The 12256-nt window shown below is 36.3% G+C and overlaps 1 protein-coding gene across 2 annotated transcripts in view; it reads right to left on the bottom strand.

Annotated features, from left to right (window-relative positions):
- Nucleotides 1-11366, bottom strand: part of dgkq (diacylglycerol kinase theta) — a 41322-nt gene extending 29956 nt beyond the window's left edge. Inside the window, exons 1-2 of one of the 2 annotated variants that reach the window (XM_082177550.1) lie at nucleotides 10643-11366; nucleotides 4740-4819 (exon numbers count right to left, since the gene is read on the bottom strand). In XM_082177550.1, coding sequence (XP_082033676.1) covers nucleotides 4740-4819; nucleotides 10643-10850 — 288 coding nt within the window. In that variant the 5' untranslated portion in view covers nucleotides 10851-11366. Of the gene's footprint in view, nucleotides 1-4739; nucleotides 4820-6055; nucleotides 6322-10642 lie in introns of those variants that run through there. The other variant, XM_082177551.1, reaches the window with a different exon arrangement.
- Nucleotides 11367-12256: the final 890 nt, after the last annotated feature.

Genomic DNA, 12256 nt, shown 5'->3' with positions numbered 1-12256 from the left:
ATGACCTCGTTTCCTGTTATTAACCGCCATCTCTCTGATCCTAAAGGTGATTGGCTCCTGTAAATGGCTACCGCTGAGGTAGCCTACTCGGCTCAGAGTTCTTTCGGGACAAATGGATGAAAATAAATTATGCTCAATATTACTAAAAAGCAAACTGTTTGTTCTTGAGTTCTGGATGAGAGATATTGTTGTTTTTGATGGTTTTCAAGAGTAATGTTCATATTATAGATTAAGATTCATAATTCATCAAACTGAAATTGTGAGTAATCACTTTAAAGACTAAATTAAATAAAAAAAATGACACTATTTACTTCCTTAATAAATGTCCTTGCAGTGCTGTTATTGGTAACTAAAACTAAAACTATTAAAAATTGTTTTCAGGAATTGTTTTGTTTGTTAATACTTTAATCCCATGTCAGCTACCATGGCTATATTCATGGTGAGTAAAAAAAGTAAAAGACATAAAAAGTTACTAAATATATAAAACTTTTCAGGGATTGAAATAAAAATAAAATAAAATAAAATAAAATAAAATAAAATAAAATAAAATAAAATAAAATAAAATAAAATAAAATAAAATAAAATAAAATAAAATAAAATAAAATAAAATAAAATAAAATAAAATAAAATAAAATAAACTTCTTAGTATGAAATACCGAAAAAAAAAAAAAACCTATAATATAGCATATAAATAATACTAAAAGAACACTGGTATCACTGTTTATAATTCATCAGTGTATGACATGTTATTCTAAAAAAATATTTTTTTATAATTTCATTAAATTTACTTTCTCTAGTCCACACCTTAAATTACCTATTAATTCCACTAACATTAATCAAAGCTGTCCAAACAGGGAAACATAATATTAACCAATATTATAAGAGCCTAACAACGACAATCCTCAATCAAAACACTTAAGTTCCAACCAAAATTATGTCCACTTCCACTCTGCCAAATATTCTGTTTCACGTGGAAATACGTACCATTCCAGAAGTTAAATGTGTTCTGTGCACATGAAGTCTTCAATTATTTGTTTATTTTAACTACATTTTTATCCACAGAAGTAGAAAGACAACTTTCTCAAGTCTTAAAGGACATATTCTCGACTTTCAGCAATAACAGTGTCGAATGGCTGCGACCGTTGTGTTCGTATTTCCTCAGATGCGGTTCAGAGAGGTTGTTGAGTAAAGGTTAATGGAGCAGTTGGCTCGAAGACTGACTCACTCCTACACCACCCACCTACACACACACACACACACACACCTAAGAAAAAAAGTCTTCAGCCAGTACAGAAAAAGTCCACTTCCTTTTCACTCTAAAAGCCTAATAAACTAGAAAAAGAGAATTAAAACACTGCATTTATTTTCTTGTTTTGTCTCTTCATTCATTATGCATGAAGGCAAACTTCCAGTAGGTTCTCTGAGGGCCCGTATTTGATTCAGACCAGTGGTTTCTGTTCCACCTCATTATCTTTTGGTCTAAATTAAGTTTTGCTGTGGCATGGTGCTTGACTCGGCCTCCTGTCATGCCCTGAGGCTACTCTGATGCGATTGGCCGGTCAGCGTTACCTCTTTGCCGTTTGGCTAAAGCAAGGCGGGTTTTGCTGGGTGGGAACTCAGCCCCTGATGTGGCATCAGCACATTGAGAGGATGCAGTTTCTAAGCAGCGAGCATCTCATGTGGTTACTTTTTCGCTAGCTGGTAACCAGCAAGATGTGTTTTTTTTTTACATGCTAAATGTACATCCTGTTTAAAATCAAATAAAAAAAATAGCAGTTTTTCTTCAAGTCACAGCAACTGTTCAATGGAGAGTGTTTAGACATTATTATTATAAAAAAAAAAGAGCCAGATAAATCCCAATTATTACATTCCAATTCCACTTAATTAATTGTTATTTAAATGACAAATAAATAAATAATTAAATGCATGGACACAAAATATTGATTTTACAATGTTTTTACGAGTTGTAAAATCAATATTTTGTGTCCATGCATTTAATTATTTATTTATTTGTCATGACTTCCTGTTGCGTTGTGGTCTTTCATGAAGGCCAACTGTCAGCCAGCCTTTGTGCCTTTGAAAGCAGCTCATCTAGCAATGAGCATCAATGAGCATCTAGCAATGAGCATTTTTTTCAAGAAGTATTTCATTTCATTTGATATTTATATTTTATTTTATTTCAGTGTTATTTCAATCCCTGAAAAGTTTTATATTTTTATATATTAATTAACTTTTTATGTCTTTCACTTTTTTACTCGCCATGAATATATATGTATAAAATTTGATATAAAATGTCTTTTTTTTTTAATGTTGCCTTGGCAACTAACTGAAATAAATAAGTTTAAATGACTAAAACTTAAACTTATTAAAGCTATATACAAATAGAAAAAACTAATACAAATGACAAAAGCACTTAACAAAACTACTAAAGCTAAAATTAAAATAAAAACTGTAAATAAAATAAAAGCTTACTCAAAATAAACTAAAATGACAATGGACAAACACTAAAACAATATTACATTATTATAATATATGCAATTATTAATTTTGAATATTTTTAGTTACTGCAAGATTATCTGTATATGAAGACTGTGGACTGTGGAATGATACAAAATGCAATAAAGTAGCACTAGAGCTGCACGATTCTGGATAAATTGAGAATCACAATATTTTTGTTTCAAACCGAGATTACGATTCTCCAAGGATAAAGAATAGACAACAAAAAAAAACAAAAAAAATTCTAGAGGTTCTGACAAAATGTTCATTACTGCAGCCTATATATAAAAATAAAAAAAAAGTCAAATTAATTTTAAAGGGATAGTTCACTTTGAAATACATTTTTGGTATGTTTTAGCTTACCTCAAGGGCATCCAATATGTAGGTGTCTTTTTTTCCGCAGTAGTTTCAATTTTGATATTTTTAGGTCAAACCGTTCTTGTCTGTCAGTCATATAATGCAGGTCTATGGTCACTGTCTCAAAGAGCATGCACAGAGTCCAAATTAAAACAATTCCCCGCCGTTCAAATTAAACAATTCCCCATCGTCGAATGTCTTTAAGGCGACATCTAGTGTATATATCTATGCACCAGTCTGCGTACACGTCAGATCAGATCACTTGGACATGGCTGTGTATAAGTGGTAAAAACAATATAAATACTGTTCGTTTTCTCACACAAACCGCTCGTTTCGTGTCTTAGGCCATCAATGTGTACTTACGATGGGGAATTGTTTAATTTGGACGACGGGGAATTGTTTTAATTTGGACTCTGTGCATGCTCTTTGAGACAGTGACCATAGACCTGCATTATATGACTGACAGACAAGAACGGTTTGACCTAAAAATATCAAAATTGAAACTACTGCGGAAAAAAAGACACCTACATCTTGGATGCCCTTGAGGTAAGCTAAAACATACCAAAAATTAATTTCAAAGTGAACTATCCCTTTAAATTCTCATTTGTGACTAACCAATCAGAATCAAGTATTCCAGAGCAAAGTATAATAAACCAAATTAGCATGCCAACACAATATGTTCATATCAGCAAGGCCACTTCTAAAATTCACAGGGATCGGGACCTGCATCAAATCAGTACAATGAGTTTATCAACTCTAGATTATGTTTATAATCAGTAGTGAGTACAATGGGACAAAAAAAACTTCCGGTCTAGGCTTATAGCACCTCATCTAGATTGCTAGATGAGCTGCTTTCAAAGGCACAAAGGCTGGCTGACAGTTGGCCTTCATGAAAGACCACAACGCGACAGGAAGTCATCAGTAATTCATTATGAAGGCTGGACAAAGGGTTACACTGACTGCTGTGTCACTGAGCAAAACAGTTCCAGTCAGTGTATGAGGACTAAATTATTTAATGTAGATTCAGGACATAATCCACTTCCTATTTGTAATGCAAAGCCACGAAGACGACAGGTAAGCATCAACTGCAAATTATGATCTTCCTTGCATGATCATACCCTATGAAACAGTTTGATCATTCTTCATTAACAGCATAATTGTTGGAGACTTCATGTCCTGTATTATCAGAGCATCCATCCAGATCCCCCACTAATGTTGTTAGTGGGATGTCCGAGTAAATAAACTTTGCCTTATGTGTGTAAGTGTAATATTCACAGTGTCTTATCTGGATGGATGGATGGATGGATGGATGGATGGATGGATGGATGGATGGATGGATGGATGGATGGATGGATGGATGGATGGATGGATGGATGGATGGATGGATGGATGGATGGATGGATGGATGGATGGATGGATGGATGGATGGATGGATGGATGGATGGATGAATGGATGAATGGATGAATGAATGAATGAATGAATGAATGAATGAATCTCAAGTTCATGTCCAAGTAACTTAAATATTACTAAGAAAATGAAGCCTAAAAATTTATACATTTTGCATCTTTATGATTGACTTTTATAGGAATAATTATTTATAAGAAGAACTTTCTTATTAGATTTTAGTTATGAAAAAAATACATAACATAATATATATGTTTGCATTACAGAAATTATTTTTAGTTACAGTAACAAGAATTTTGGGAGAAAATGTGTTTAATTGTAAAAAAAATAAAATGTCACAATGCAAAGAAAATTAAAGTGAATATAATATTTTTTCTTTCATTTTTAAATATGACCAGGACATGTTTCTTAGAGATTTCCTCACATAGTTACTGATGTTTGTCTGTTCTGTCAGATGTTATGTGTGACACGTGTCACTCACCCGAACTTGTGTGGGAGCCATACAGGAACACACGGTCCTGACGTGCTTCAAACACTTCTCATGTGACATGAAGTTACACACTGCAGAGAAAGAGAGAGAGAGAGAGAGAGAGAGAGATTTAGTGCGTGCCACAGAATTATGGTGCCAAGATATGCAGGTACAGCGGCTTTAGCAAAAAGAAAACTTGCCATTCTTTTTCAGCAGTGAATTCACAGCCATGTCATCATAATTTTCACAATTTAGAGCCAATGTCACTTTGTATTTTGTAAACAAACAAATCATTTATAGCACCAAGAGAATTTCCAAAATAGCATTTGTAAACCGGTTTCCCACACCCATGTGCCACTCTTGAGGGGAACAAAAACAAGTAGTTTAGCCCCAAAATCATTTCATTTGTTGAGTGAGAAATCGACTTGTTGGACTGCTCACAAAAACAAAGTAATGCTTATACTCGAAGAGAAGGTCAATCTATGACTGGACAAAATTTCATGAACATTTCCAAACATCAAGCAGCAGCATGTACCGCTCAAGAGAACAATTTGCACCAAAGACAACAGCACCGATTGGCTGTCTCTATGGTCGGTGACTGCAGGATCGCTGTGTGCCCAATTTATGCTGCTGTCAGAGCCCACTTTGGCCCTCAGTACAGACTGAACCTCACTTATGCATTTGTTGGTTTTTCACGCTTACCAGAGACAGGAAGTGATCTCGCTGGCCAGGCTGAGCTCCTCTCACTATCACAACCACAAGAGCAAGGAAAACATTCTAAAGTTTAACGTACCACAGCTAAGGACAGAACAAAGACTGTTCTGTTTACACATTCTTAATCAACACAAACATCTGTCATATGAGCACATGCAACTGTTTTAGAAGGCTGCATTTTTGTGAAGTCTAATTTGCAAAACATAGTGACAGTGCATTTAGACAGGGTTTCCAATGTTAATAATAAATAAAATAATACTTTTTCTTTTAACATTTTCTCCATTTAATTTGCAATGACTCAAATTTCAATGTCAATTCTGCAACTGTTGCATTAAAGAGCCATAAAATGACCCATAAAAATGAGTTTAGTTGGTTTAAATAAATATATTTAGGTTAAAAATACTTTTTGACTTCAATGAAACCATTTTTTTTTTTTTTACGGTAGACCAAATATCTTGGCTGAAACGGAGATAAAAGATACTCTGACATAAACAAAGAATTTTGGCCATGAAATTATTCAGTTCTAATCATATTTAAATAGTATTGTAATAAAGAGCTTATTCAGAGCTGCGCTTTGTCTGGTATGAAAGCGAGGCTGTGAGGGATAGACTTACCGTGTTTTCAATGGCATCCGCTGTAAAAAGCTGTTTAAAGCTCCTAGATCACTAATAATTTTCCACAGCTCATATTGTTTGGGGGTTTTTGTCCACTGATATTTCTTGGAAAGATATTTTTGCAGTGTTCCGTCAGCAGAACTATCAAACAACACATTAAATAACAGTAAAACCCACTGAAGAGATGTGTCTATCCCTCACAGCCTCGCATTCTTTACCGTTAAAAATCAAAGATGGTGCTGCTGCGAATAAGGTAATAGTTATGTATGCACAATAGAAATACTTATTTTTTTAATAAGTAAAAATAAAAAATAAATTAAATAAAAAAGTTTTTCCTTTACATTTGTTAATTCAAACAATATTTAAAAAATGTATAGAGCCTAATGAACATCCACACCAATTGAAAAAAGCTACTGAAGCAAGCTAGTTTTGAAAGCATAAGATCCCACCCTCCCTTCAGAGCTTCTACAAAGACACACCCTCCTTCAAAACAAATTAACACTCACGGGCAGAGAGTCTGCAAAGCATCGCAAGAGACGACGTTAAATCACAACATGTCTCAAAGCACATAACATTACAGTATTAATGAGAGTAAACAACTTTGATCTCTGACTTGTACCACCTGACTGCTGCAGATTTATTTTGGTGTTGATAGTGTTGCATAGAAACGCATAAATCCGAGTCCGAGAACGCGAACAGCTCCGAGTACAATGTCACGAGTTGCTCTCTTGTAATCACGGTTATGACATGGCGTGAACGCTGCTGGTCATTTGTGGTGCTCTGCGTCTGTGTCTACAACTCTGCATAGCCTTACGAAACGTGCTGATGACTTGTGATGTCTGCGGGAGCAGGTGCATGGAGGTATGGGAATACAGGGGCATGTTCAAGTTCAAAACGGTGCGCAACGTTTTGCTACGGTTTCCGGGTTGAACGTCATGTTTCCTGGAAACGGCGTGCACCGATGTGCAACGGGGTTTGAGATACGTTTTCTCTTGTTTGGTGGGTGTGTCAGAACTGCAGTCCAATCAGCAGCAACATGTATATAAAACACGGGGTATTAAAGTGAACTTGCACAATGGGTTCAAGGAAAGTAATTTACAAATGTGTTCGATGCAGCTCGGTATACGCATGTTTGTCGTAAGTTTTATTGTAAAAATATAGGATATCAACATAATGATGTAGTTGTTTATATTTTTAGCTTCATTGCAAGTGTATGACATTTGGTATAGAAATAAACAATGGTAATTAAGTGCTTTTCCTAAAAATGAGAAAGAAAATACAGGGTATTAAAACAGTATGAACTACAAATAAAGTCAGTATGTGAGGCTAAATAGATGTGTTTTAGTCTGAATTAGGTAAGATGTGTGCTTCCATTTCAGTTTCAGCAATCCCTTCACTCGATTGGGATGTTCTCTTTTGTTCTGGGCGGCAAGTGCAGTAACTGTAACATCGGGCATATTTTGTAGTATTAAACACATATTTATACCGACTTCATCAGGCTCAGAAAATTCTTCACAAAGAACACAAAGAATGAGCCTTCTCAGCTGCCATAGTTGCAACTCTTGCGTCATCAGAACAGTGTGTTCAACGCATCACCGTTTCTGTTTAAAAAACGTTGTGCAACGTTTTGCCGGGGCTGAACGCAGCCCCGGTTGACAGGACATCGCATCAGAACGAATGCAATGATTGGACGAACGTTTTTTTTGGTCCTGAGACTTCCACAGATGATACACTGCTGGGGGAAAAAAATGGGCCAAGCCCAAAATGGCTAACCACTAAGCTTTTAATTGTCTTAACCACAAATGATTGGTCAGGAAATTAACAGAATTTAAGTAAATGCACTACTTAAAAAGCCATTGCTGTCTTAGAAAAACAAAGACAGAATTAAGTTTTTGGCAGGAAATGTGAAGTTGTGTGTGAAGTGATGAATCACAATGAAACACAAGTTGCATGGTGATGCTCCAGAGTGATGTCTTCCAACATCTGGTGAGAAATATGATAGTAAAAGCATTTCTACCACACAGAAGCATGGAGGAAGTGTGTCATTGTGTGGGGAGGCTTTTTAGCTGCTGGTATTTGTGAGCTACTTCACTGTGAAAAGTCATTTAATGCTTTGGTGTACAGGAGAATATTGTAGAATAGCTTGCTTCCCACAGATGAAAAGTTGATATCTAAAGAGGAATGATCAGATGTTATTTTTCAACAAGACAATGCTCGTGCTCAAACTGCAAAGTCAACCAAGAGGTGGCTTGAGAACAAGTCCATCAGGATAATGTTTCACTTTATCTACAGTATTTGTGCAATTCTTGCTAAATTCCTGACCAGTGATTTGTGATTAAAACCACTAAAATTTTTGCCATTTTGGGGTTTGCCCATTTTATTTTACCCGGGAGTTTATGTAAAAAAAAAAAAAAAAAAAAAAAAATATATATATATATATATATATATATATTAGACCATACTTCTATTATTGATTGCTATCAGGATGTGAAGAGAGTTTCAACCAGTATAACGAGAAGTTTTAAGTACATCAGCATTATATAATTCGACCCCTAATAGTCATGTCTTGCATTAATAGCAACAGTAATGAATATATAATGACATGAATTCATTAGTCTGAGCCTGGCACGTTCCTAGTCTCTTCACCAGTGCAATCAACACACAATGAGTATTAGAACATAGAGCATGCATGTGTGTTTATGTTCTGCTCTCGGTCTGTCTAGCTACAGCATCCAGTCTGCCGCTTTGCTCCATTGGACTATGTGTTGCCATGCCAACCTGGAAGAGTCAATCACGACTTCACTGCAGCACATTACGTAACAGAAACGTCTCATTTCAGCCTAACTCTGCCTGGTAACATCCACATTGTCAATCAACATCTGCTTTCCTGCCATGCCAATCTCATGTGGCGACATAAATCCAGTCCACTTGTCTCTAAAGTAATGCTGCTTGTTGCCATAATCATTCATAGAGGAATTATGGTGAAACCTTGATGAATAGCATAGCATTGTGGATTAATCTCTCCCTAGGAAACAGCAACAGGCTTTAAAGGGACAAAACCAGCTGATCTAGTTTACATTCACCCTATGCGCATGAGGAAAAAAAATGTTTTATCCGTATAGAAATCAGATGGAAGGGGATTTGGCCCCATCAATGATTCATTTTGAAGTCATTTGCAGACCATAAAAGTTTAAAACCTACAGATCAGCAGCTTTGTGATGACTCCTCATAAAGAGTCAAAAGAAATAAGCTCAGGCGTAGATTACACTCTGACTGGTCTTTAGAGAAGATATTCTATCACAGATTCAGCAAGGCCAAGGGTTACTACACCAGGACTGAATACAAAAGGGGGGAAAAAACTGTTGCTTTTTTCTATGATTACAATAAAAACTCTCAAGCTTCATATAAAGAACCCAAAACTAAGCATCATAAAAGTGGTCCATGTGACTATATATGGCACTAGATTCCAAATCTTGCTTTGTGCTTGTAAATTTAAATTGAGTGAATCGCTATTAATTGAAAATATTGATATCCACCCTAACTTTCATTCATTAGAGCTTATGAGAGAAGACGCAAATGATTCATTTGCTAACTGACCTGATCAAGTTTTCTCATTTGTTCAATTATTTGTTTGCAATGTCTTTGACAACTGACTGGATGGGAAGTTTATCAGTGAATAAGGGATTACATGTTGATCTGCTCTTGACTTCAGAAAACTTGGAATATACTGTTGTATGGACCCTTTTATGATCCTCTTGCATCTTTTTTTGTTGTTGTTGTTACATAACTCATTGTAATCTGGGCTATTGTAGGTTTGGATCCTGCAAAAGGTGATCAATGAGCCATTAGAGATTTTAGAGACGGATTGTCCATAGGTTGCTTTGAATTAAAGCCTAATCTAAAATGCCCAAGAGCAACTTGCTTATTGTTTACCCAACTGAGCAGCTCTGTAAAGAAAAACTGTCACGCTTTACATCTAACTAACAAAAGTGAGAATGGTACAGATCTTCTCTCTCTCTCACCAGCCTCCATCAATTAGATGGATCTCATCAAAGTGTCGTCCTGCACAGATTCCTGTCCAACAGGAGGAGTGTGCTGGATCGATCTGCATCAATCTGTCTTCCCCATGTAAGTAGACAAGCGATTCGATTCTGTCGAGAGGGAGGTGTAGAGGGGAGAGACTGATTTGCTTGACATCCTCCATCTATTTTCTAATATATTTTCTTCATCCCTTCCCTTTCCAGGGTGGCACGTGCGCAGATAATAATCTGCCAATCAAAATGGTCAATCAAAGTGGTATGGGGAAATGCAACTTGGAACAAAATCACTTGCACTTTAAATGAAACAGTTAAATGACCCAAATTACATTGAAAAGACCAACTCACAAATATTGTGTTTAGGATGTTTATGAGAGTATTCGTCCAATACTATGGTATATAACAAATTACCATAGTATTGTCGTCTAATACCATCACTGCGCCATAATACTACCACAGCAGTTTTTTTTGTTTTTAGTAAGAGACACTTTGTTGACATTGCTTTGCTGAATGAAACATGCCGACCAAGTGAATCCATAAAGCATCTTACCTTCACAAACAAACCCAACAATCCCCCATATGAAGTCGCTGCAGTGATGGCAGAAGGTCGGTTTGGTCAGGGTCACTTTCCGAAAGCAGTGTCCGGGAGCGTTGACAGAGTACCGCGCCTTTGAACCGGGCGACTGCTGAGCCTTTTTCCTCCCGGGTCCGGGGCTCGAGCTCGGGCTGTCGATCTTCACCCGACCGCTGTCTGCCATCTCTGTCGGTTCCAATGGAAAATCCAGCGCAAAACGCTAAGAGAAAATGCTCCACGAGATTGGTTGTTGTGAAAGTCACATATGTGATTTGGCAGTTATGTTAAACCCAACCGAGTCATCACTGAATAAAGTGAATGTTTCTTCTCTCCCGCTACAGTATATCAGCGTCGGAAACGCGCGACAATGAATCAATGTAACAGAATGTTTAAACGTTCCAATCAAAGCGCGAGTTAGTTACTGTAAGAGCTTCACTATCTGACCATCTAACCAGACATCAAACTCAATAAATATGCCAGTCTGCTTTTACCGACGACAACCAGCAGTCTGCAAATGCATGAGGGAAAATAAAGCCACCGCGTCCACATATGATGCGCTGAGTTTTTAATCGTCATAAAACGCCTGCTGCTTATTTACGATGATTTTCACTTTCTCAGCAGAGGAGATTTTCACCAACACAAGCGCCTGTAACTTCCGCCTGTAGTAGAGCTCCGGCCAGAGAGAGAAACACACATTCACAAGAGCTTCACACCAGCAGCCTCAGCTATGGCAAGCCGTTTTAATATGTATTCCTTTGAAATTACTAGTATACCGAGGCGAACCTACATTAAAGGTGCAATAGGTGATTATTATTGTTTTTTTGTTATACTGGTTGACAGTCTCCTCATATCCTGATAGCAATCACCATGTTAAGCGGTCTAAATGTATTTTTTAAATAAATATAAATAGTCTGTGGAAGGCTTAGGTATGGAAGCTTGTTTCCGCCACTGAATAATAAATAAATTATAATAATTGCGACTTTTTATCTCACAATTCGGACTTTTTTTCTCACAATTGTGATATATCAAGTCAGAATTGTGACATTTTTTTCTCAGAATTGCGAGATATTAAGTCAGAATTGTGAGAAATAAAGTCGCAATTCTGAGAAATAAAGTCGCAATTGCGAGATATAGTCACAATTCTGAGAAATAAAGTCGCAATTGGGAGATATAAAGTCAGAATTTCATGATATAAAGTCGCAATTGCGTGTTATAAAGTCAGAATTGTGAGAATCCTTAGAATTGGACTTTATATCTCACAATTCTGAGAAAAAATGTCAGAATTGCAAGATATAAACTCGCAATGTGTTATAAAGTCAGAATTGCGAGAAAAAAAGTCAGAATTCTGACTTTATAAGACGCAATTGCGACTTTATTTCACGCAATTCTGACTTTATATCTCGCAATTCTTACTTTATAACACGCAAATGCGACTTTATTTCACGCAATTCGGACTTTATATCTCGCAATTGTGAGAAATGAAGTCAGAATTGCGAGATGTAAACTCACAATTGTGAGATAAAAAGTCGCAATTATCTTTTAAAATGTTTTATTCTGTGGCGGAAACAAGCTTCCATACTTGGGACCATA

This window comes from Leuciscus leuciscus, assembly GCF_965113295.1.
Source record: "Leuciscus leuciscus genome assembly, chromosome: 8".
Taxonomy (NCBI): Eukaryota; Metazoa; Chordata; class Actinopteri; order Cypriniformes; family Leuciscidae; genus Leuciscus; species Leuciscus leuciscus.
The sequence above is the reverse complement of the archived record's forward strand: the minus strand, read 5'-3'. Positions and strand labels throughout refer to the sequence as shown.